The 24954-nt window shown below is 52.4% G+C and overlaps 2 protein-coding genes across 8 annotated transcripts in view; one reads left to right on the forward strand and one right to left on the reverse strand.

The window, feature by feature from the left end:
- Positions 1–16264, reverse strand: part of IFT140 (intraflagellar transport 140) — an 82444-nt gene extending 66180 nt beyond the window's left edge. Inside the window, exons 1-8 of one of the 7 annotated variants that reach the window (XM_055341107.1) lie at positions 16181–16264; positions 15279–15386; positions 14678–14694; positions 13436–13533; positions 12601–12778; positions 8232–8453; positions 1673–1794; positions 1365–1507 (exon numbers count right to left, since the gene is read on the reverse strand). In XM_055341107.1, the coding sequence (XP_055197082.1) occupies positions 1365–1507; positions 1673–1794; positions 8232–8453; positions 12601–12747 (634 nt within the window). In that variant the 5' untranslated portion in view covers positions 12748–12778; positions 13436–13533; positions 14678–14694; positions 15279–15386; positions 16181–16264. Of the gene's footprint in view, positions 1–1364; positions 1508–1672; positions 1795–8231; positions 8454–12600; positions 12779–13426; positions 13534–14677; positions 14695–15278; positions 15387–16005; positions 16138–16180 lie in introns of those variants that run through there. The other 6 variants (XM_055341103.1, XM_055341101.1, XM_055341104.1 and 3 more) reach the window with 6 other exon arrangements.
- A 1827-nt stretch (positions 16265–18091) lies between these two features.
- Positions 18092–24954, forward strand: part of CRAMP1 (cramped chromatin regulator homolog 1) — a 55407-nt gene continuing 48544 nt past the window's right edge. The window contains 2 exon segments of the mRNA XM_055339213.1: positions 18092–18381; positions 20383–20750. Of these exon segments, the coding sequence (XP_055195188.1) occupies positions 20384–20750 (367 nt within the window). The 5' untranslated portion in view covers positions 18092–18381; position 20383.

The following is a 24954-nucleotide window of genomic DNA, read 5'->3' on the forward strand; positions in this document are numbered from 1 at the left end:
GGCTTTCCTGCTGGCACTCTTTGTATCCATAGGCATGCGTCCCACCCCAGAGGCCTCTCTTCCCTTGCCCTGCCTGGCCTGCCAAGTCCTCCTTGCCCTCCAGGTTCCCTTTGGACTTCTGAATCTGGGAGGAGTCTCCTGGGAGTGCCTGAAGCAACTCATCTTGGCCGCGCAAACCTCCTCATTCTCCTGGCCTCCTTTTAGCTGTTTCCAGGGAATACTTGGCTTCCCATTCAACTGGCAGGCTCGAGGTTGTGCAGGGGCCCATGGTCGGCACGACACGACCACGCCGGCACTGCCTCTGCCTCAGTGAGCATCGGTGGCAGGCTTGGCGACACACTCTCAACGTGTTCACGCAGCTGATATTTGCAGTGAGCTTGCAGGCAGCGGTCTGACAAGGGGAGATCTGTCCCCGAAGCCCACAGCTGCTGCCTAAGGGACAGGACCGACCCTGCCAGAGCCTGGCCTGTCCCCACTGCACACCTGTCTGCTGGGCCCTCTTTGCACACCATCTTCTTGACTCCTTGCCAGGGGGGCCTTGTGCTAGCATCTTCCCCACACTGCCCGAGGCTCCATGACCACTCCTATCCCTCAGGACTTCCTCAAAGTTCTCTCCACCAGCTGTCCCCTTATCTCCAGAAACAAAGGTATCTCTATTTGAAAAGTGACAAAAGCCCCAGCCCCTGGCAGCTATCCTCTGCTCTCTTTTCCCATCAGGGCTGAGTTGCGTGGAAACCGTCCTCCAGAACCTCAGCATCTTCGGGAAGCTCACTTCCTTAATCTCGCTTCTGCAGCACACATATGTGTGAGTGTCCTCCACGAGCGTAAACCACTCTTCTGTCCCCTTACCCCATACTGCACTTATCGGCTATCACTGGCCTGTCTCCCTGCTGACGCGGAGGATTCCGAGTCCAGAAGGTGGACTCGACACTGACCATCTGCCAAGGCTGGCTGGTGGCTGCAGACGAAGCCCGCGCCCGTCCCGCCCGCCGCTCTCCCTCCTAAGCTCAGCCAAACAATGAGAGGTAAGGGTGCTTCCCCATCACGCAGAGTGGGCAGCAGGACCACGGCACTGTCCGTCCTGCCAGGAGCTGCCCACGTGAGCAGTCAGGGAGTCTGCTGACGGGCAGCCCCGTCATGAGAGCCCTTTGAATGCAAGCAAAGCCCATTCGTCTCTATCAGGACAAAGTGAGGCCCTTCTTTGAACACTGGATAAGTAGCCAGCGAGGGCTGCTAACGCATTTCTCCACAACGGGCACACACATAGCCTTCTGTTTGATGCAGAAACATCATCTCTTTGTTTAAAATCCTTACCAGACCCTACAATGCTTCCTCATCCTAGAATCCCCACCTAAGTCTCTCACCATCCATCAAGCTGACAAAGAATGATAGTCCCTCTTGAGATCCCATTTTCAGGAAACTTCCAAAGCCACTTTTCCTCCAGTTAAACATGTCCAGGGCTCTCTCGTCACCGCTCACAGCTGCCTTCGCCAACTGAACAAGGTCCCTTTGAAAGGCAGACATGACGGGAAGTCAGGATTCCTTCTAGGAAGGTGTTGTCAGATGTGCTCAGAGCAGCCGGAGGCTATGACTCGGTAAGGAGGAGCCACGGCCTGCCCCGCACCAGCCCCAAGGGAAGTAGAGATAAGGCCACCACATGAGCTCTACTTACTTGCCAGGAGGGGGGAGCCGGAAGATGCAGTGAGTTAGGGGTTTTCCGTGGTCGTGTTTCAGCAGGGGCGTCCCTTGTACTCGACCTCTTTGGTCCAACCTCCACAAGAGCAGGACACCAAGCTGGAAAACCCAACACCGTGGGGAGGAGACACATTCTCACAGAGTGACCAGTGTAAAGCAAGAGTTATGGTGTGCCACTGCACACAGGCTCGTTCCTCTTCAACAAAACTACAAAACTGCTACACATGCACTGCTGACTACAAATCATTAAAAAATATTCCACGAAGAAACCAGAAGCCTTTCTGTGTGCCCTCTGCTTTCCCTGGAGAGAACAACAGTCACATGTCCAGCTTTTAAAACTCAATTTTAGGGATCCCTGGGTGGCGCAGCGGTTTGGCGTCTGCCTTTGGCCCAGGGCATGATCCTGGAGACCCGGGATTGAATCCCACGTCGGGCTCCCGGTGCATGGAGCCTGCTTCTCCCTCTGCCTGTGTCTCTGCCTCTCTCTCTCTGTGCGACTATCATAAATAAATAAAAATTAAAAAAAAAAAACAAAAAAACCCCCAAAAAACCTCAATTTTAGAATAGATTCAGATTTGTAAAAAGTGGCAAGGTTGGGGCACCTGGGTGGCTAAGTATGTTAAGCACCTGCCTTCAGCTCAGGTCATGATCTTGGGGTCCTGGGATCAAGTCCTACATCGGGCTCCCTGCTCAGCGAGGAGTCTGCTTCTCCCTCTCCCTCTGTCCCTGCTCATCTGCTCTCTCTCTCACTCACTGTCTCTCAAATAAATAAATAAAATCTTAAAAAAAAAAGTGGCGAGATCATTCAGAGAAGTCCCATTGCCTACCTTGAGCTTCTCCTATTAGCAGATCGTACTCATGTGGTACAGCTCTCAGGATCAATCAGCCGATACTGACCTACTGTATTAACTAGAACTGTGCTTTAGTTACATTTCCTCAGTTCCTCCCTAATGCCCGCTTTTTGTCTCAGGATCCCCTTCGGGAGCCACAGAACATTGGGGTGTCACATCTTCTTAGGCCTCTCTGGGCAGGGATAGCGTCTCTGACCCTCCGGCGTTGAGGACTGCGCAGGGCTGCTGCGGACGTCCCTCTACTGGGACTCGGCTCATGCCCTTCTCACGACTGGACTGGGCTGTGGGTTTGGGGAGAAGGCCAGAGATCACGTGCCCTTCTTGTCACGGCATGTCAGGATCGGTGTCGTTGCCGTGACATGTCTGTGCAGCTGCTGCCCCTCCCCTCCCGGCTGAGGTCTCATCTGTGACCTTGGCCCCAGTGACGTCCTTCTTTCTCCTCCTTTCAGTCCTGTACTGTTTGGAAGGAAGTCACCTCCTCGGGCATGAACCATCTACATAAATCATTTGGGGTTCCTCAGCATGGAGATCTGTCTCTTCTCCACCACTGACTTAATTATTAAACCACACAGTTATACCATGACTGATGTCACAGACATTGACTTGACTTCAGGTTACAATCTAGCATTGCTTTGTTTATGTTGATGTTCCAACTTTGGCCACTGGAGGTCTTCCGTTAGCTCCTGTGGGCCTCTGACACACGGCGTACTGAGAGTTTTACTGAGGGTTTTGCGAGCACTTCCTATCTTTCTGGTGCTACAGATTCTTTTTTTTTATTTTTTATTTTTATTTTTTATTATTATTATTATTATTTTTTGGTGCTACAGATTCTTTAGGTTCACTGGCCCCAGTCCTACAATCAGCCATTTCTCCAAGGAGCCCTGGCTCCTGTTATTGGAGGAAACCCAAAGAAACCAGCATCTGGGTGCCAGGTATACCACACGTTCAGTTTTTAAGTCATCAAGTTCTCAAACTGAGGATGCCAACCAGAGCTAGAGGTAACGGTGGAGAGACAGTGCCATCAGCACCGGCCCGGGAGGCCTCTGGCTGGGATGCAAGCTACACTTTCCCAAAGAGCACTACTTCCATCTGAATCCATTTGCAAGGGGCCCTTTGCTCTGAGGCCCAAGCGACCCTCAAGGTGCTCCTCCCATTCAAGGTCAGTGGACAAAGGAGTGCCTGCACTCTCCCTCCTACCCTTCTTTCAATCCGCAGGTACTCCAACATCCCCACAGGCAGGCCAGGGAGGATGACTGTATCGCAGATAGGAATTGTGGTTTCCGAATGCAGATGATCCTTGAACAATTCGGGTCTGAACTTCGTGGGTCCACTTGTATGTGGAATTTTCGCGGCAAACACAGTATAATGCTCTAAATGTATTTGCTCTTCCTTATGAGGTTCTTACCATTTTCTTTATTCTAGCCTACTTCATCGTCAGAACAGTACGTAATACATGCGACACACAAATTATGTGTCTGTTTTTTTAAAGATTTTATTTATTCATGAGAGACACACAGAGAGAGAGGCAGAGACACAGGCAGAGGGAGAAGCAGGCTCCTCACAGGGAGCCAGATGCGGAACTCGATCCCAGGACCCCAGAATCATGACCTGAGCCGAAAGGCAGACACTCAACCACTGAGCCACCCAGGTGTCCCCACAAAATATGTGTTAATTGACTATTTATGTTATTGGCAGAGCTTCGAGTCAACAGTAGGCCATTAGTAGGTAAGTTTCAGGGGGGGCCAGAGTTCTACTGATTTCTGACTGGGAGGGAGATGATACCCTGAACCTCCAAGTTGTTTGAGAATCAACTATGAGGATCAACTGTAACATTGGCCTTAAAAAGCAATTTGCACAGTAAATCTCTCAGAAAAGTTACAATGAGTCGAATGTGCTCTACCTCAGGTTTCTAGATAACCAGGGTTAGACTGGAGACAAACCCTGAGTAGTCTCATCCTCCTGACGGCAAGTTTACTCAACACAATTTTATGCAATCAGACTTAGACAAGTCCCCCCGGAAGGCAAGAAAGTTACTCCTGAAGGCAAGAAATCAGCCCTATGCAAGAGCAACTGAAGAGGACTTCGGGGCTCCACTCAAGAGCAGGGTGGGCTGCCAGGATGACCAACTGCTCATCAGAGGGCTCAAGTTTCAGGCCCACCCCGACCTCCAGGGAGGGGACAGCTCCCCCACCCCATCCCATTGAATCCATCGCAAATGACCAATGACAGTCCATCAGGACTACACAGTGAAGCCTCCATAAAGACCCAAAAGGACTGGGTTCAGAGAGCTTCCAGGTAGCTGACTACCTGGCGGTGTGGGGGGAGTGGCGCCTGGAGACCCCTGGGAGCTCTGTGCCCGCCCCAGGCCTCGCCCTGTGTATCTCTTCATCCAGCTGTAGATTCGTCTCCTCTATCCCACCCTCTGATAAACTGATAACATGAGCCTGAGCCACTCTAGCCCAACTGGAAGAGCCTGAGGAGGGGGTCTTCCACTGTAGCCTGTAGTCAGAAGCACAGGACTGGGGAATGGCATCTGGGGTGGCGGTGGGGGTGGTTAGGTGGGGCTGAGCCCCTCATCTGTGGGGCTGATGTTGTCTCTGGGTGCACGGTGTCAGGACTGAGCTGCACTGTGGGCACCCCATGGTATCTGAGGAATCCCAACTGCCACCATGCTGGAACTGGCTCTGGGAACCTAATAGAAGTTCTTTAATAGTTTACACTGAAGCTGTCCAGAGCTGTATCGCCATGTACGAGGTGTCCTGATGCTCGCACCCAGCTCTGTGAGTGTGCAGGGAAACAAGACTTGTTCCAGGTGCTGTTTTCACCTTTACTATGGAGCTTCTTCTAATGGACACTTTGGGCAGCATCCGCCCAGTGCCCCTTTTCCAGGCTGACTGTGCCCATGTGGTCACTGGCCCCAAGCTGGGCTTGGGACAGAGGAGGGGATGGTGTCTCTGGGTGGATGGTAGGGTGAATGCCTTAGTTTCCAGCAGCTAAGGGTGCTGCCCTGTGAACGGGGTGAGACAGGGGAGAGAGATGGCTGTGGCACAAGGGGCACACTGCAGGAACATGTATGCCCACTGGTACCCCACTCTTGGTCTAGACGTCCTGAAGCCAGCTGTCCTCCTGTCCTGGAGACTGTGAGACATTCCACTAGCCTCAGATTAAGTGTCCCCCCCTTACTTCAGGTAGTTTGGGTTGGTTTCACTGGTAACCAAACACACCCTAACCAAAACAGTCTCTGGCGGGAGATGAAGACCCTCAGTCAAGCCTGGTAAGGAGGGCTCTCGGCGGTGCAGCACTCTAAGTGCTCATTAATTTGTTACTTCTCTTCCTGCTTGAACCTGTTATTAAATCAGGACTAGTGCCACCTTAGATTTTCTTGGAAGGACCAGGATTTCTGTTCTTAAATATTTTGACTCAAAGGGCTTCGAGAGGACAAACCTGGGTTTACTTGCATGCCTGAGGAAACTGCTTTATAAGCGATTTCTTAATATAGTCAAGATTAAGATAAAATTTGATGATATCGAGTTCTTTCATTCCTACAGAGGATCTGCTGAGTGTCCCACAGCAGGGAGAGGGGAAAGATCACCAAGGAACTAGAAGTCTGAGGGCAGGCAATGTCATTAGGTGGGAACTGAACTGAAAAACAAGAAAAATCTAGAAAAAAGGGGAACAAATTGATACCAAAATGGGCAAGTAATTTGATCAGAAAGGATACATAACTGGCTCTTCCAATTAATTGTCGCTCTTTATAGCGAGAGAAATGCAAACTAGGACATTCTAACATGGCACTTTTGTCAGTAAGATTCTGAATTTGGGTCCAGCTGTCTATGGGGGACACACTAGTGTGTAGGTGGGAGCTGGAAGTAGCCCCACAGAAGGAAGCTTGGGCACCCACCACTAATGCTCATGCCCTGAGACCTGGCCACCTCACTTTGAGGAGTTTCTCTGAACTTCCCCATGCATGAAACAACATAAGTAGAAGGTTACCCACGGCACCTCTGTTTAGCAAAAGACTGAAAACCATCAAAGTGCTTATCAGCAAGAGCTGGCAAAGGACATGGTAACAGGCTCACGGACTGACTACAGGCTCAGATGGAAGGAAGCTCACAGTGAACAAATGTGGAGATGTGTGCAAGGTAGGCGTAAAATGAAAAAGCCAGAAAACGGGCAGTGCACATCATGCACTGTCACTTCTGTGAAGACGAAGGAGACTGTACACTCCGTGTGGTATTTCCAGCCCAAACTGCCTCGTCTAAAGAGGACTGCGAGGAAACGATCCAGCAAGTCTCAACTGAAGGACATTCTATAAAATAACCAGTCTGGACTCCTCCAAATGTTGGGGTCACCAAAGACCAAACACAAGAGAGGAGGACAGGACAAGACCAGGGAACAGTTCATAATTAAGGAAAACTAAAGAGAATGAACAGTGAAACACAAGGCATGGTCCTTGACCAGACTCCAGATTAGGACAAAATCCACCACAGATGTGACAGGACAACTGGAGAAATTAGGAAGTGGCCTACACGCCGGGTGCCGACTTTAGTGCCAGTCTTCCAGAAAGTGAAAGCCATGGCACAGCTACGTGGAGATGCTTGTCCTTAAGAGAGCAATGGCAAAGGACTGGGGTGGGGAGCGGTATGATATCTGTTACAAACTCAAATAGAAAAAATTGAGAGAAATAGAAAAAAATAGAGGATAAAAAATAGAAAACAGATGTAACAAAATGGTTAACAACTAGTGAATTTACATAAAGGATATACGGTGTTCCCTATGCTATTCTTTCAATACCTGTAAAAGTTCGTAATTTTTCAAAACTGGAAATTGGGGAAAGAATGCATTTGTATGTGCTGGTGAGCATCTGAAGAAACAGGAGAAGCTTCATGAAGCTGTGGGCACTGGAGAGTGGGTGGGAGGGGAAAGGAGTGGATGGGGCGGGGTTGGAGAGTCTCGTCACGATATATATTCCTTTTCATACTTTTCGGACTTTGAGACACATAAACGTGCTACCTGGCACGTGTGACACGAATCAGCATGTCGTAAAATTTCTGCCCTAGGTCTGTGAATCAATTTAGGTAGAGACCACGGTTTCTCAACCTGGCAATGATTAACACTTTAGGCTGGAAAATTCTCTGATGTGGGGTCTGTCCTATGCATTACAGGATGTTGAGCAGTGTCCCTCGTCTTCACCCACTAGATCCCAGGACATGCCCCGCCCCGCCACCACTCTGACAACAAAAAATATCTTCTTGGTTTTGGCTCAAATGTTCCCTGGGGGCAAAGTGGCATGGGGAAGAAGCCCTGAGCTATACAGCAAGGACCAGGGACTCCCAGGAATGAAGAAGCAAGCTTAGGGAAGCTAGTGATTCAGGGGAGCCATGAAAGTGATAATACCTGAAACAGTCACTCTGCCTTTATGAATATAGTTTCCTAGAAAAGTTAACTTAAATAATTACAGACCCACCTCTGCTACAGCGTGGGATGGTAGATTGCAATTTGCAAACCTATGCTTCCATATGATTCTTCCATAGAATCTGCCATGACATACAGCAAGATCAACTGAACTCAGCAACCACATATTTCTAAAATTTTGGTCTTTAACAGCCTTCCCAACATGTGTCCCAAAGAGCACTGAAAGGGAAGTGTAGAGATCTGGCATCAGCGTCAATCACGTCTGCTTACCCTGTCCCCTGACACAAGGCAGTTGCCGTTGGGGCTCCACTTGAGAACGGTGATGTCGGTGGTATGTGTCGGGGGGACCGCGTGCTGCTCCTTGTCCTGCTTATTAAACACCGTCACTTCCCCAGTCTCCCAGCCAACAGCAAGTATTGGTCGTGTCGGGTGCCAGCACAAGGAAGTGACCCGGAATGACCTCTCAATATGTGTATCGGACACATGCTCACCCTACAACAGGCAAGAGGTAAATTCCGTATTATAAAGAGACAGCTATTTTGGGAATTTCTGGCTAATCAATATTGAAATCAGCTAGAAGATATAAAAAGCTGTTTTTGTTTTGTTCTTAAAATCTTACTGTTTTATTTGATGGAGAAAGGGAGCAAGTGAGCACACAGGGGAGTGGCAGAGGCAGAAGGAGAAGCAGGCTCCCTGCTGAGCAGGGGACCCCAGGATCACGACCTGAGCCTAAGGCAGTTGCTTCACTGACTGAGCCACCCAGGTGCCCCTATAAAGAGTTGTTTACTAAGAAATGTTGAACTTAATTTTCACAGAAATGCCAAGCTGGCCCTTAGCTACGCTCTGAAGGCACACGGTTAACACTCAACCTACCACGCTGACGAGCTTAGTAAGGAGTATGACCTCATACAAGGGCTTGGTTGCTAGCTAGCATTTTTTTTTAATTATTTATTCATGAGAGACACAGAGAGAAAGAGAGAGAGAAGCAGAGACACAGGCAGAGGGAGAAGCAGGATCCATGCAGGGAGCCCCAAGTGTGGGACTTGATCCCGGGTCTCCAGGATCACACTCTGGGCTGAAGGTGGTGCTAAACCACTGAGCCCCCGGGGCTGCCCATTAACTACCATTTTAATGGCTTCCAACGCAACTTTATTTCCAAAAACAAGCAGTGGGCCAAAAAGTCAAGTCTGTTGATCCAAGGTTCTTTTTTTTTTTTTTTTAGATTTTATTTCTTTATTAATGAGAGCTAGAGAGAGAGCGCACACGCGGCAGAGATGCAGGCAGAGGGAGAAGTAGGCTCCACACAGGGAGCCAGACGCGGGACTCGATCCCAGGCCCCCAGGGTCAGGCCCTGGGCTGAAGGCAGCGCTAAACTGCTGAGCCACCTGGGCTGCCCTGATCCAAGGTTCTAAGTGCAATCTCTTGGGTGACCCCCAGTGCTTTTTCAGGGTCTGCAAGGCCGAAGTTATTTTCAGCCCCCTCTCACTTACAGACTGTTCCAGAAAGAGTTTATAAGAGTGAGGAACTGTGTGCAGGGAGGAGGACATCAGATAAAGATCCAAGAGCAGGCGGGTGTTACTATGACCCTAGCTGCTTCGCTGAAGTTGCAGGGGTGACAGTGAGCCTGCAGAGGGTTGAGAATCGAGTCCTGCGTCGGGCTCCCCACAGGGAGCCTACTTCTCCCTCTGCCTGTGTCCCTGCATCTGTCTCTCATGAATAAATAAATAAAATCTTTTTTTAAAAAAAGGGGTCCAATTCTTGGTTTTGGCTCAGGTCAGGATCTCAGGATAGTGAGATCGAGCCTTGCATTGGGCTCCATGCTCAGTGGAGAGGCTGGTGGGGATTCCCTCTCCCTCTCCCTCATCCTCTCCTGCTCATTCCCCCCTCCCCAGTACATAAATAAATCTTAAAAAAAAAAAAAAAAAAGAAAAAGAAAAAAGATGTGTTGAAGTCCTAACCTGGTGCCTGTGACTTGACCTTACTTGGAAAGAGTCTCTGTAGGTGATCATTAGGATGGGCCCAAACCCGATGGCTTGCGTCCTTATCAGGAGAGGAAAGGGAGAGGGACACACAGAGGAGACACATGGGACCACAGAGGCCACGGGGTGATGCAGGTACCAGCTGAGGACTTCTGAGGAGAGCCGGCTGCCACAAGAATCCAGGACAAGGCCTGGCACCCGTCCTCCCCAAGGGCCTTCAGAGACCACGTGGCCCTGACTTACTTCAGACTTCTGGTTTCCAGAATGGCAAGGCCATACATTTGTGTCTTAAGCCACCCGCCTTGTGGTAATTTGTTACGGCAGCCACAGGATGCCAGGAGTTTCCAATGGCCAGTGTGGCCAACAGGACTGGACCAGGGTGCACAGACAGCACAGAGGGGCTGTTTCTGATTAGGGGCGGGGACTGATCATGGAATCTATTTTATGTCCCTAAATATGGCCCCAAGGCTAAGGAGCAGGGCTGAAACAATTATCTACATCACAGCACTCTTTTTTTTTTTTTTTTTTAAACTTTGTTAAGAATTCCTTTTTTTTAAAATTTTTATTTATTTATGATAGTCACACACACACACAGAGAGAGAGAGAGAGAGAGAGAGAGAGAGAGAGAGACATAGGCAGAGGGAGAGGGAGAAGCAGGCTCCATGCACCGGGAGTCCGACGTGGGGTTCGAGCCCGGGTCTCCAGGATCGCGCCCTGGGCCAAAGGCAGGCGCTAAACCACTGCGCCACCCAGGGATCCCTCTTTTTTTTTTTTTTAATAGGACTCATAATACTGAGACTCTACCTCAGGAAGCAGTGATACACATAACACACACATGCACCAAGTACCACACATGCACCACACATACCACACTCACACCACACGTATATACGTATACCACGTATTACATACCATACACACCACATATATATATACCACATACCACACATGCAACAGACACACCACACTCAGTCCACATATATACACACAAGCCACATATGCAACACACACTATATACCACACATGCACCACACACACCACATACCTACACATGTACCATATAACATACACACCTCATACCACACATGCACCACATACCACATACTACATACACCATACAGACCACACACAAACGTATGCAATATACACATACACCACATGCAGACACACATGATATATACCACACACATCACATACCCCTTAGTGTACACACATATAAGACACGGCACATACACCACATACCATACATATGACATGTCACACACATCACAGCCCCCGCATAGACACCATATACAACAGGATGCACCCATCACATACTACAAATTATAGCATACATAAACACCACACACATCACATACCCATCACATGCATACACATTACATACCACACACATGCACAAACATACCACACATTTCCCTCACATGACATACAGAACATATACCAGTCACACCACACATACATCAAGTACCATAGACACCACACAACATGCACATACCACATTACACCACATACCACACATGAAACACACACCCCATCTACTCACACATACAAGCACCACATACCACATACTATACACACTACACCTATCATATACCACACACAACACATGTATATCACACACCAGATGCCACACATGGCACACACACACCAAATACACATGAAAGACATACCACATGCCACACAACCACATACCACATGTATACCACATACATGTATACCACAGTCAAATACCAGACACATGACACAACATATACACACCGAAATCACGTGACAGACACATCACAAACCACATGTACCACATGCTACACACACCACACACATATACATCACACAACACACGAACACCACATACGTACATAACATATACCACATGTGACACATACCACTGTCCACACCACACATGATGTACATACCACATACCCACCCCATACGTACTCACCACATACCCATTATATACATACTTACCATATGACACACATACCACACACACCACATACCCACATATGCATACTACATACCACACACATCACATACCACACACGTCCCACACACCACACATATACACACCACCACACCATATACCACACACATACCACATATCATACCTGACACACACATCACATTACCACATATACTACATGACACACACATCCCACACACATGGCACATACTACCTACCATAGACACCACATAACACAGACCATATGCACATATATCACACACACACCACATAACACACGTATGATACATAACACATACACCACAAATACCACATACAACACACAGGATACATACACAGCACATACTACATACATTACATACCCCTCACACTATACACATTACATACCACAAGCTCCACATACCACACATGTACCGTACCACACATGACACATACCACACATATACCACATACTACACACCACACACATACAATATATCCTCTCCATGGCACACATGACATATACATCACATGCATGGATGTACCCCACACACAAGGCACACACAACACGCACACAACCCATACTGCAATACACTATACTCACGTACATACTCCCCACATGACACACACCACACAATGCACATGCACACACATGGGAGAACAAAAAGAACATAAGAGCCAGAAGCCCCAGAAGTCAGAAACATGGCTTCCTAGGACTCACTTGTTCCAGATATATATCCACGCTGCCTCCTGCGATCCTGCTGATGGAGGCAACCGCCAGGAATGGATGAACAGGGTGCCAATGGATGTGGGAAGGAGACTCGACAGAGTCTGGGGCTTCTATTCGGTGGTCAAAGTAGAGGGCCATGATGAAACTCGGATCTAGTCAGGGCTGAAACCTGCAGGGAAGAAAACAGCTAAGTCCTGTTGCTTTTGAACAATAAGAAGAAATGACTGTACATAGAATTAGGAAAGAGAAGCATCACAAACCTACCATCATAACAAATTGCAAACTTACAAATGCCCCTTAAGACCATGTGGAAGAGATCTCTAACAGGGTTAAAAATGTATAATTAGAATCAAGAAATTGGACCTGAATGATGCAGGGTGTGATGGAAAAGAATAAAACACTGCCATCAAAATAGTAAGAAAAAGTCTAGTCACCTACTCCACTAGGTTTACCTAGTGCATAAACCTTGATTATTCATTCCAGTCATAATAAAGACAATTTGCATTTCTATAGCTGACCTTTAAGCAAAAATTTCACACCAAGCAGAAGTAAAACTGCTTCACAGAAATACATAGGAAAAGCTAGGATTCAATTTGTGAAAACCAAAGCCCATCTACCACCTCTGGCTCTCAGATGGTAGAAGGCAACAGGGTTCCTTTGTTAGAAAATCAAGAAAACAAAGCCGTGGCACTTGTAGGAAAGCTGAACTTGGTTAGTTTCCCCAAATTAACATCTTTCTTCCCTAGAAAAGATGTGCTTATTGCCCCTTTGCAGAAGGGGTAGGATGGTGAGTGACAGAATGGTCACTACTGCCCACCTTTCATACCCTGGAGGCACTTTGGGGATCCTAAGTGGCAGAGGAGAATATTTGTAGGTTGCTTTGCTCTCATTTAAAATTTTTCAGCATCATGCCCATTAGGATACCTGTGATTAGAGAAAGAGAAAATAACTGTTGGCAAAGATGTGGAGAAATTGGAACTCTTGCGCACTGCCAGTGGGAGTGTAAGCGGGGTACAGACGCCATGCACAACAGTATGGCGGTTCCTTGAAACTGCAACACAGAATTACCATATGATTCAGCAATTCCAGATCTGGGTATATCCCCAAAAGATTGAAGGCAGGGACTTGAACAGATCCTTGTACACCCATGCTCATGGCAGCACTATCCACAGTACCAAAAGGTGGAAACAACCCAAATGTCTATTGACAGATGACTGAATCAACACAATATGGCACATACACAGAATGGAGTACCATCCACCTTGAAATTCTGACATGTTACAACATGGATGAACAGAGAAGACATTATGTTCAGTGAAATAAGCTGATCACAAAGGGACAAATACGGTGTGTTTTCACCTATAGGAGGAACCTAGAATAGTCAAATGCGCAGAGACACAAAGTGAGTACCAGGGCCTGTGGTGCTGGGGGACAGGACTTTCCTGATTGATGGAGACAGGGTTTCCATTCAGAACATGTTAGTCTTGCTGAAGGATTGTGGGGGATGCTTACACAGCATGTCAGTGTGCTTAATGTCACTGATTTGTTTAGGTACAAAAAACTAAAATGGTAAGTTTTATATTACGTATATTTAACCACAACAAAAACTTGTGCTTTTAGCCATGCAATACTTGTACCAGAGGAGGCCTTGAAGGCTCACTCAGTGAAAAGCTACAGGCACGTAGATAAGGATGAACAAGTACCTTTCAGACACTGACGTTTTTCTTATGAATATATATGCTGAATACTAAACAAAGGCACACATTTTGAGGTGGTGTTCTCACGGCCACAGAGTGAATGGCACATATTGGGAGTTCCTGGTGGAGCAGTCAGGCGCTGGCTGGAGTGGGAGGGGACAGCTACACTGGCCTGAGCTCCCACTTTGGAGTAGAGTACTTATGCAAACTTTCAAATAAACTCATTAAAATGGAAAAAAAAAACACATAAAAACCTGGACACTTCTATATAGCAAAAGAAAGCTTTCAAATTGAGATTTCACGTGTTGCAGGCAACCAAGGGTCGACATTTTGAGCTATGGGAAATTTGTATTCACATTTAACAAGTTTACCTTATGCAGGTATCCACCTGAAAAACAAGTAAAGTTAATTTTGTTAGACTGATAGAAAAAGAATTGCAATAGTGCTTAAAGAAGTTAAACTTGGTTTAATCTCCAACATCATTCTATAATAAGCATGTACGCTAACAGACCTTAAGTGACTTTTTTTCCTGCCTGGGGTTTTCTCAGAGGCACTCCCCCCTACATTCCACCTTTAGATACTCGGGAAGCCTCCCTGTGACTTCACTTCTAGGTTGTTCTAGGCTTCTCCCCAGCGTCCCCATAGACCCCTGCACTTCGCTGGGACACAAAAGTATGGTTGACTGTCCTGCACCTGCAGTGACTACCTGCCCGGCAGGGGGAGGCCCTGGCCGCATCCCCGGAGGGAGGGCAGACGCCCCATATGCGAATATGATAAAGACGTTTACTAGCAAGGAAAGATGCTCTCCAGGTTTTTGTAAGGAGTTGCCAGGCCGGATGAGTCCACAGCGGTCAACTGTTCGTCTTTCCTTTTACTTGTGTTTTAACATTTTTCTACCACAAAGTACCACCTGCGTAATTAAAGAACAAAAGCTACGAAAGCAAACGCAAAGAGAGGACTGGCAACACTGACCTCACCTGACCACACGGATTAGTGGTGGCGGAGCAGAGTCCCGCGCTCCTCCTCTCCTTAAACTCAGGGTCTCCAGAAGAAAACAAAAACCTTCGGCAAACGTATAAACTTTGGGGAAAAGACAAAAATTCCCTTTGTTCTAAGCAACTTGCTCAAGTCCCCACCAGCAGGGCGCCCCCCCCCCCCCAGGGCTTTAGCGCCACTGGACTCCCCTGAGGAACTCGGCTGAAGGTGTGAGGGACGCAGGGCTGCGGGGGCAGGGGCGCTGAGAGGAGGGGCGTGGGGGCCTGTGAGGAAGGGGTGGGGGGCCTGAGAGGAGGGGGTGGGGGGCCCTGAGAGGAGGCGGAGGGGGTCTGAGAGGACGCGGCGGGGAAGGGGGTCTGAGAGGAGGGGGCAGGGGGCCTGAGCGGAGGTGGTGGGGGGAGCCTGAGAGGAAGGCGCAGGGTGGGGGGGCCCGAGGCGAGGGCGCGGGACGGGGGGGTGTCTGAGAGGAGGGCGCGGGGCCTGAGGAGGGCGCGGGGCGGCGGTCTGAGGGGGGCCTGAGGGGAGGGCGCGGGCACGAGGGCTCGCCGCTCCGGGCCCCCCAGCCCCCGGGCACGGAAGCGCAGGGTGGCGGCCTCGGCCGGACGCGGTCGCTGTCCCCGGGGTGGCTGCAGGGCCCGCGGCTGTCTCTTGCCCTCCCGCCCGCCCCCGACGGCGCCCGCGGTGGCCGTCCTCCCGCGCTGACCTCCGACGCCGCGCCCAGCGCCCGCCCGCCCGGCCGAGGCCGAGTGGCCGAGGGGAAAGGAGCCGGGAGGCCGCGGGCCTGGCGTCCGCCCGCCGCGCCGTGGCCGCGCTCCCCCGCCGGGGCCGCCCGGGGCCCTCCCCGCCGCTCGCGGCCCGCGCCCTCCCGCCGCACTCACCCGGGCAGCGCGGAGGTGCAGTCGCGCGTTGCCGGGACAACGGCTGCGCGCCGCGCGCGGAAACAGCCGAAGGTGAGCGCGGCGGACGCCAAGGCCGCCCGAAGCGCTCGAGAGGCCGGAAAGAGCCGAAGACGATCGGGAGTGTTCGTGCGGCGCCGAGGGCCCGGGCGTCCCGGCTGGTCCCCGGCGGCTGCGAGCTCCGCCGCCCGCGTCTCCCCGGGTCGCAGCCGCTGTCTGGAATCAACGATGCCAGGTCGGAACAGGGAGCCAGGAGGTCAGGAGTCGCCTGTCTGCGCACAGCGGGAACCGGTGGCGTCCTTGCAGGTATGATGAGGACCGGCTACCGCAGCTACACCTGTCCGAGCGAGTGGGGGGAGGCGCGGACAGCCAGAAGCTCAAGGTGCACCTTCGTGCTGGGCCTCTGCGCCGCACACCGTTGGCTGGGCTGCACTTTGTCTCATCTCCAGGAGGAGGGTGTGCTTGGAGAGTATTTCTGAGCAAAGCCAGCGGATTCCAGGTAACTTGACGTGTAAGGGACTCCTTCGGTGAGAAGGTGGCAGGAGGGTACGCTCTGCTTCATCGCATCCCCGTCGGAAACCAGCCTGACTCCGGGGACGGGTTGCGTTCCCAGAGGCGCTGCAAGGTGTGCCCTGACCTTTTCCGTCAGGTGGTTTCAACTTCGAAATTGACTTTGAATAACAAAGGAGCGTCTTGTCATTAAAGGAAAAAAAAAAGTTGCTACGGCGAAAAGGTACCATTGTTAAATAGATGAAACGATAAAAGAGGAAAGTTCAGATATTACTGGATCCGACAGTTTGGCTGCCGGATCATATAGGTACAGGGAAGATCCCATTTTTTAAAACCTCATTTTCTGGACGGCTGAGTGGCTCAGTGGGTGAGCGTCTGCCTTTGCCTCGCTGCGCGGAGCCTGCTTCTCCCTCTGCTTGTGTCTCTGCCTCTTTTTGTGTGTCCCATGAATAAATAAATCAAATCTTTTAAAAAACAAAAACCTCGTTTTCATGGACACTAGAACTTTTTTTATTGAAAACATATGTAGCATTGTGTACGTTTAACATGTACTGTGAAGTGCTTTGATATGCTCATGTTGTAACATGCTGATGTGATGTGAGTCCTATCACGTAATTACAGTATAGGATCATTGTCTATGATCGTCTCACTGTGCATTAGGTTCCCGTAGCTCATGACAGCCCCTTACAGGCCTCGACCCTGGACCCTGGATCCTAGACACCATGTCTCCTGCCCTCCATACATTAGGTCCCTACGGCTCGTCACAGCTCCTTACAGGCCTTGATCGTGGACGCTGGACCCTTGACCCTGGACACCAAGTCTCCTAACCTCCCCCCCGCCCCCATAAGACACTAGAAGCGAGCACACACTCCTCTATCGCCATGACGGAGAACCATGGCCCGAGTGTCCAGCGCCATTCACTACGCTACGGAATTTCAGAAGCACACGCTCAATCTAGTGAAGGAAGCGCCTACGGGATCCAACTGCACTTTTACATTACTCTGTAGTTTAAAACCCGGTTCGCGCCGGATTCAAGGTTCCGAGGTGAGGCGGTGTTTTTCTTCTCACGCATCCGTCAACACGGCCCCGGCCAATCAGGGCCAGGCCTCTGACCCCATTGGCTGCCGGTCCCCCAATCCGGAGACACGCACTGGGCCGCACGGACGCGAGGTCGGCAACACAACACAGCCCGCGCCGCGGCCCCGCCCCGCGTCCGTACGTGCGAGCGCGCGCGCCCGCCGCTGGCCAATGGCAGTGCCTCCAGGGGGGCGCGCCCGCTGGAAACCCCGGGCGTGCGCGTCCCCGCGTGCGTCGTGCCGCCCCGCCCCGCCCCCGCCCCGCCCCGCCCCGCGCGTCGTCCCCGCCGTCTCCGCCCGGCCGCCGTAGCCGGAACTGCTGCTGAGCGCGGCGACCTGGGCCTCCCGGACCCGAGCGGCGGCCGCAGCATCGGCGCCCGCAGCCTCGTCTGCCGCTCGCCGGCCGCGGAGGGCTCGTGCCGGGGCGCGCGCCGCGCGGCCGCTGCTTCCGAAGCGGGACGACCACACCGGGGTCGCGGCTTCTGTGCAGCGGGCGCTCGGGGGCCGGGTCTGCGCGGCCTGGCCGGTCCTGCGGGCGCCCGGGCGGCCCCCGGGGAGCCTGCGAAACCAGGCTGCTGCGAGGCGTTGATGAAGAAGGTGACTGGTGGCAGGGGCTCGGGAGGGGTGGGCCCCGCGCCCGGCCGTTAGGGCGAGGCCCGGCCCGCGGGAGCGGGGAAGGGCCTGCGGTTCGCGCGCGGTGCTTTGTCGGGGTGGCCCGGGCGGGGGGGGGTCGCGACCGGACCCGGCCGCGGTGACAGCTCCCTTTGTGCGCAGCCCGCCTGCGGCCCGACGCGGAGGGTCTGGCTCTTTCCTTCCCGAAACCCGGCGAACGGTGTCGGGGCCGACTCCGCCCGCGCGCGCGGTCAGGAAGGAGCGCTGGAGGTTTTCGGTAAAGGGATTCCATGCCCGTGGCTTCCTTTTCCTGTAGGGGGGAGCTCCGATGTGTGTCAATATCCTCCCAGTTCCGAAAGGCCGAGTCTTCCCGTGCCCAGCCTCGTGTCAGCCAGGACTCCGCCAGGCAGGCGGGCAGATGTATTGTGTTGTGGCTGCTGCGTGCCCTGCTGGGTCCTGGCTTCACTCTGGGCAGTCGGGGGCAACAGGTCCCTGGGAGGAGGGTCTTCACATTGTGCCCCGGACAGAGGCCCTTCCAGGTATTTGCAGGTCCCTTAAGCAGGGATGGGAAGGTGGAGAAACGGACGTGGGAGAAGTCCGGTGCCACCAAGTCCCTTAAAAAAAAAAGAAAGTTTGGGTATTTGTCCCGTATAGTTTTAATTTTTTGTCGAGGTTTTTGCTTTTCTTGTTTTAACTAGCCTCAGCTAAGCCAGTCAAATGGTTTGTAAGTCCAATTCCAATGGATAAAGCTGTTACAGGTCATTTTATGACAAAGTGCATCAGAGCCGTAGTAGGTGTTACTCTGATTTTTACTCATTTGCGCACCTTCCAGCGAGAAAGTCCTTGTCCCTGGTTCTGTATTTCACGGTTGGCCCTTGATGCCTTTGTTCACTTTTCCTTTTTTGAAATGGAAACGTTTTCCTCCTGGGCAGTTGTGTTGACACACAGCTTGGGCACAGTGTCAACACCTGTTGAGGAATCTAATATTTATCCTTCTTGTTTTATCACAGATACACATTCCTGGCCCGTGTAGGGCTCATAGTGTTGATACTAACCTGATTGAGTTAATTTTTTGAGTGGGTCTGCATTCTGGGACGCAGGCATCGTTAGAGTTTTGTTGTCGTTGACATTTCACTCGGCCGTGGGTCACGAACCGAATGCCACAATTTTATTAGCAGTTGTCCAGTTTTTGCGCAGCCCTCTTCTGCTGCTGCTTGCATTTGGATCGCGACATGCCCGTGGGGTCGCCTGCACGGGTGGCTCCCACCTGTTTCACGCCACCAGCTCCTTTGTTGCAAAAGCATTTTAAATTTGTGAATCTCCTCGGCAGCACACAGCTCCCACCCTGGGAGGCAAGATTCCCAGAAAGCCCGAGCTTATTATGACTCTTTATGTGCGTTTTAAAATGAGCAGGTGGCCCGGCCGCCGCGGGCCACCGTGGGGTCCCCCGTGCAGGCAGGCGGGGTGCACCCGGGCCCACCTGCGGGGCCGGCGTGCGGGCAGGTGCGCGGCCCAGAGCCCCGGGCGTTTTGGGGGCGGGGAGGGGTGGGGTCGGGGGCGCGGGCGCGGGCGGCGCGGGGAGAGGCCCCTCGCGCAGGCCTTGAGCCGCGGCCCGCGGGGTAGGTGCGTCCCGCCCGGCCCGACCCCGGGTCCCCGCCCCCCCCTGCCCCCCCCCGCCCCCCCCCGCCCTCACCCCGCGACCCCGCCGGCCCGGGCGCCGCGCGGGCAGGGCCGTCCGCACTCGGGCCCCGGGGCTGCCCGCCCGCCGCCTCCGCGCCGCGGGCCGCGGGGTCCTGGTCCTGGGGGCGGCCGGGGCGGCGCGGCCCGGCCGGGCGGCGGCGGGGCGGCGGCGGCGGCGGGCGGGCGGCCGGGAGGGGATCGGGAACAAACAACGGCGGCCATGTTGAGAGGGCATCGGTGCACTAAAGTTGTGGGGCCGGCTGCCGGGCGCGCGCCTCACCGGGCCCCCCTCCCCTGCCCGGCCAGGATGACAGTGAAGTTGGGAGACGGCGGCGGCGGCGGGGAGGACGGGCTCAAGCGGCTGGGGAAGCGCTCGGCCGACGACGACTCGCTGGAGGGCGAGGGGCCCGGCGGCGGGGACGCGGCCGACGACAGCGGCGCCACAAAGAGGGACGCCAGGCCCCCCCGGGACGGCGGCGACGGCCCCCCGGGCCCCGCGGGCGGCCCCCCGGCCGGCCCCCCGGCACCGGCCCCGTCTCCGCCGCCCGCCGGCCCGCAGGACCAGCACCACTTCCTCCGCTCCAGCGTCAGGCCGCAGAGCAAGAGGCTCAGGAAGGACTCGTCGTGCGCCGGCGGCAGCGGCGGAGCGGGCGTCTCGGGGCCCCGCGGAAAAGGTGAGGGGTGTGGGGGAGGGGCGGGGGGACCGGGGGGCCTGGGGGGACCCGGGGAGCCCGCGGCGGGAACCGCCGCCGCCGCCGCCCGCGCGCAGGACACCCTCCCGGGCCGCACAATGGATTCCTGGGGTGGGCTCGGGCTCCCCGCGAGGACCGCGACCCGCTCCGGCCTCTCAGGCGCACACAATGGTGCGGCGGGACCACAATACCTGCTGGCTCTGTCCCGCTTGGCCAGACCTGCAATAAAGGACCCCTGTCCCAGGAAGCCAGAGGTGACGGCCGGCGCCGTCCCACTTGGGCCATCGCCCTCTGCCGCGGGCCCTCTGGGGGCCTCAGGGTGCAGCCCTTGGAGCCTTGGGTGCCGCAGAAACTGCCCCCCCCCCCCCCCCCCCCCCCGCGGCAGGAAACACTTGAGGCCCAACACAGCAGGGAGGGGTCTCCGCCTTTGCCCTGGTGCTCCGGGTAGGGTCGGGTCTGGGGTGGTACAGCCTCCTGGGGTCCCCACCCTGACGATAGGAAAGCCACGTGCCAGTGGCACTGCTGCTTTCGCTTGTTTATGCTTCTGCATTCTTGATCGTGCACTGAGCTCCTCTCACCATCCTTTTCATTTCAGGCCAAGTTTGCAGCACTTTTCTAGGTAGCAGATGTAACCATTCCAGTGAGTTTTACAGGAAAAAAAAAACAAACTTAGTTCTTTGGAGGAAATGGTAATTTAAATTTTTTAGAAACCCTTGAAGATTTGAAAAAAGAAAGATTTCAGAAACTGAGGGAGAACCATTTTTGGAGACCTGTGCCCAATGTGTACAATTACACATGCTCCCGCCATCGCCTTACCTGAGGAGGGCTGGCCTCTGAAATCATCCTGGCCTTACCAGGTTTTTGGTAAAGATCCTTGATGAAAGCCTTGATGATGCTTAAAGCTGCGAGTTTGGGGTGATTTAGTGTGTTCTGGAAATCAAACCTTGGGTCCTTATGCATTTATGTTGGTGTGAAAGCTGCTGATCAATTAAGAAAGTGTTGATGGTTTAACAGCTTTACTTTGTAAAAAAGTAGTTTTTCATTCCTAGTTACAGGTGTGTTATCACCGATAAGCTCCTGGAATGCCTTCAAGGGTTTGTTTGTTTTTGGCCTCAGACGCCCCAGCAGCATCCATGGCCTTGCCAACAGGGCCCTCTGACCTGCATCTACTTGTTTGCCATGTCGAATCCACCAGAAGGACACGCACCTGTGAGATGAACAGCACTGATGCCCAGATGCAACAGGGTGGTGGAGTGAAAGCGCTGTGTCGCCTGTAAATGCCCACCTGTGGGTCAGGCAAAGTGGTGCTCACGCTTCAGTGTGCAGGACACTTGGTGGCCAGGTGATGAGGGAAGTCTGCATTTGTTGGCATAGTTGAGCGAGGCTCAGACGGAGAAGGGCTCCTGGATTAGCCTCACATCAGTCGTTGGCACCCCTGTCCTTGGTTCTTGTCCCAGTGTGTGGCTTGGAGCAGCAACTGACTTTCCGCTAGGAAGATGGAAATTGGTTAGAATTGGTGCTTCTTGTGACTTTTATATATTTTACTGTTTTAGGAAGCAAATATTTCTTTAAGTTAATAATAAAGCTAAACCATAATGGTGGCTTTTAGGAATAAGAAGCATGTCTGCTTTGCTTCACAGAAATCATTGCACCTGGAGTTGCCTGGTGGGACCTGATCTTGTCTGTACCTGTCATTGTACCCAGGACACCCCGTCCTCATGCCTCCATAACCTCTGCTTGCTTATTATCTCCGTTAGCAGCCAGCAACGATCTGATTCTGACAGCACGCCTGGTAACCTCTGCGGACATTTCTTAGAGGACCGTTTGTCTTACAGACTTTGAAAATCTCCACCTGGGGTCCTGAGTGCGGATCAGTGAGGAAACAGAGTCCTGGCATTTGTTAGTTTTTCAGTTGAAAACAGTATAATTTCCATTATGCTTGAGGAATCCTTCTGGCCCAGTCGTTGGTGGTTCTTTGATCATTTAACTGCTCTTGCAGTTTGAATCTGAACAGACAGGCATCAGAAACTTGCAGTGAGTTTGGAGGAAAACTTGTGGGGAAAAGGAAGTCTGCCCTGTGATTCTGTCCACACCACTAAGTTTTCTTTCTCTCTAAGAAGACGTTCTTTTGTCAGCTTCAATGATTAACAATTCTTTTGTAGTACAATTCCAAATTCGGTTCTTTTTGAATTTTAAGGGGCAGGGAGCTGAGACTTAACATCTGTGTGTCACACGTCTTACATCTCTGTTACTCTTATTTTTTTAAAGGAAAGAAACTTTATTTATTTATTTTTATTTATGATAGTCACCCACAGAGAGAGAGAGAGAGAGAGGCAGAGACACAGGCAGAGGGAGAAGCAGGCCCCATGCACCAGGAGCCCGACGTGGGATTCGATCCAGGGTCTCCAGGATCGCGCCCTGGGCCAAAGGCAGGCGCCAAACTGCTGCGCCACCCAGGGATCCCCCGTGTTACTCTTATTTTAAATGGTCGCAGAAGCTGAGGTTTGTTCGTCTAATAATGTGTTCGACTTAAACAGAAGGTAAGCTGCAGGCCAGAAACCAGTAGATGTGCTTGATGCCATTGCACAGATTCCTCCTGCCCCACTGTGATGCCCAGAGTGACTCGAGGGTGCCTTTGAGAGTGAGACTCAGAATTCATGGATCTGTAAGAACCTGGTCCAGGACACAGCCCCCGAGGCCCTTATCCCTCTGGCCAGTATGCGATTTGGGTGATGCTGGGCAAACTGATCTCTTTCTTGGAGCCTCAATTTCTCTCTCTCTAAATGAGGGTAATGCCAGTGCCTGGCTCACCACAATAAATAACACAGCCCAGCCCTGCCATATGTGGTTAAAAGGCTCCCAAGTGCTCCTGTTATTGAAAATGTGGATAGCTTTGAGGTTAGGGAACTACAGAATCTGGACAGGTAGACTGGGTTGGTCGGGTGTCACCTGTTGGGAGGTAGAGAGAGAGAGGTCTCAGGAATGCCCCTGAACTGCTGCCTGTCCTATTGGGACAGTCGAGGTAAGCTCAGGGTAGACTCTTGGTTTCTCTGCTGCCCTTCAGCTCCCCACCCGACCCCATTGCCTCCTCCCAAGAACCTTCATTCCACCCGACTGCCGACAAGCTGGCCATCTCCACAGTTGTGCAACGTCACCAGGTTTCACTGTGCTTGTGCTTAGAAATCAGCAGATCACCAAAGAGAACTTACCTGTGTTTTACCTTAAGTACGGGCTGCTTGTAGTTTCTAGGTGCTTTTAAAACACAGCATATGAATCACCCCAGTGTGGTCAACCTTTGGGAGACGAGTACCATACTGGAGAGAGGGGTGAACCAGCCATCAGGAGGCCCGGTTTCTCCCTGTAGAGCTGCTTTGGGGCTGGCTCAGCCACACAGGGAAAGGCCTTGAGGTGCCCAAACTTATGTTCCTTACGTCCAAAATGGATTCAGTGAGATAGTGCTTAAAGCTGCCCTGACCTTAACGTTTAGGGGTGAACAGGTGAACTGTGTAGACGGGGCTTGGATCCTATGTTTTGAGAGAGCATTCTTTAAGGTCGGTTACCTGAAAACAGGGTAGCTGTGTGTCTATGGGCTCTGCGTGGCCCTGCCTCTGGGGGAAGCCTGGGCAGGGAGTGGTCAGAGTGCCCCCTCCACCCAGGGGCATGCCCGCATGTCATGCAGGTACAGTTTGCTTGTCTGCTCTGCAGTCACTTGTGTTGTCACTTCTTGGGCATTTGGTCCAGGCCCCAGGACTGGTTGAAGTATGGCCGTGCATGACACAAACTCCCTGTCCCTCATATTCTGAGGATGGAGAGGGACAATCAGATTGTCACAGACCACGGACGCCATAGTGCTCTTATTCTTAACCCGGTGTGACTCAGTAAGTAATGTTTAATAAAATCAGGTGCAGCGACAACGGTGTGGAGCCCACTGTGGCCACCTGGGCAGGGGCATCGGGCTTTGCTGAAAGCCCTCCGACCTTGTTGGGAGAAGAGGAGGAAGGCAAGGCGTGCACCTGCCACCCTGTGTGGTGCCGCAGAAGGTGGAACACACAGTAACACACATCCTATCGCGTGACGGGGACACCCTGTGCACGGTAGGTCAGGAGACCTGTGTCCCTGGCCACTTCAAAGACGATCCCTGCTGGACATGTGCAGGCTAAAGAAGAAAACACCTGAAACCCAGGGG

This window comes from Nyctereutes procyonoides, unplaced genomic scaffold (assembly GCF_905146905.1).
Source record: "Nyctereutes procyonoides isolate TBG_1078 unplaced genomic scaffold, NYPRO_anot_genome, whole genome shotgun sequence".
NCBI lineage: Eukaryota > Metazoa > Chordata > Mammalia > Carnivora > Canidae > Nyctereutes > Nyctereutes procyonoides.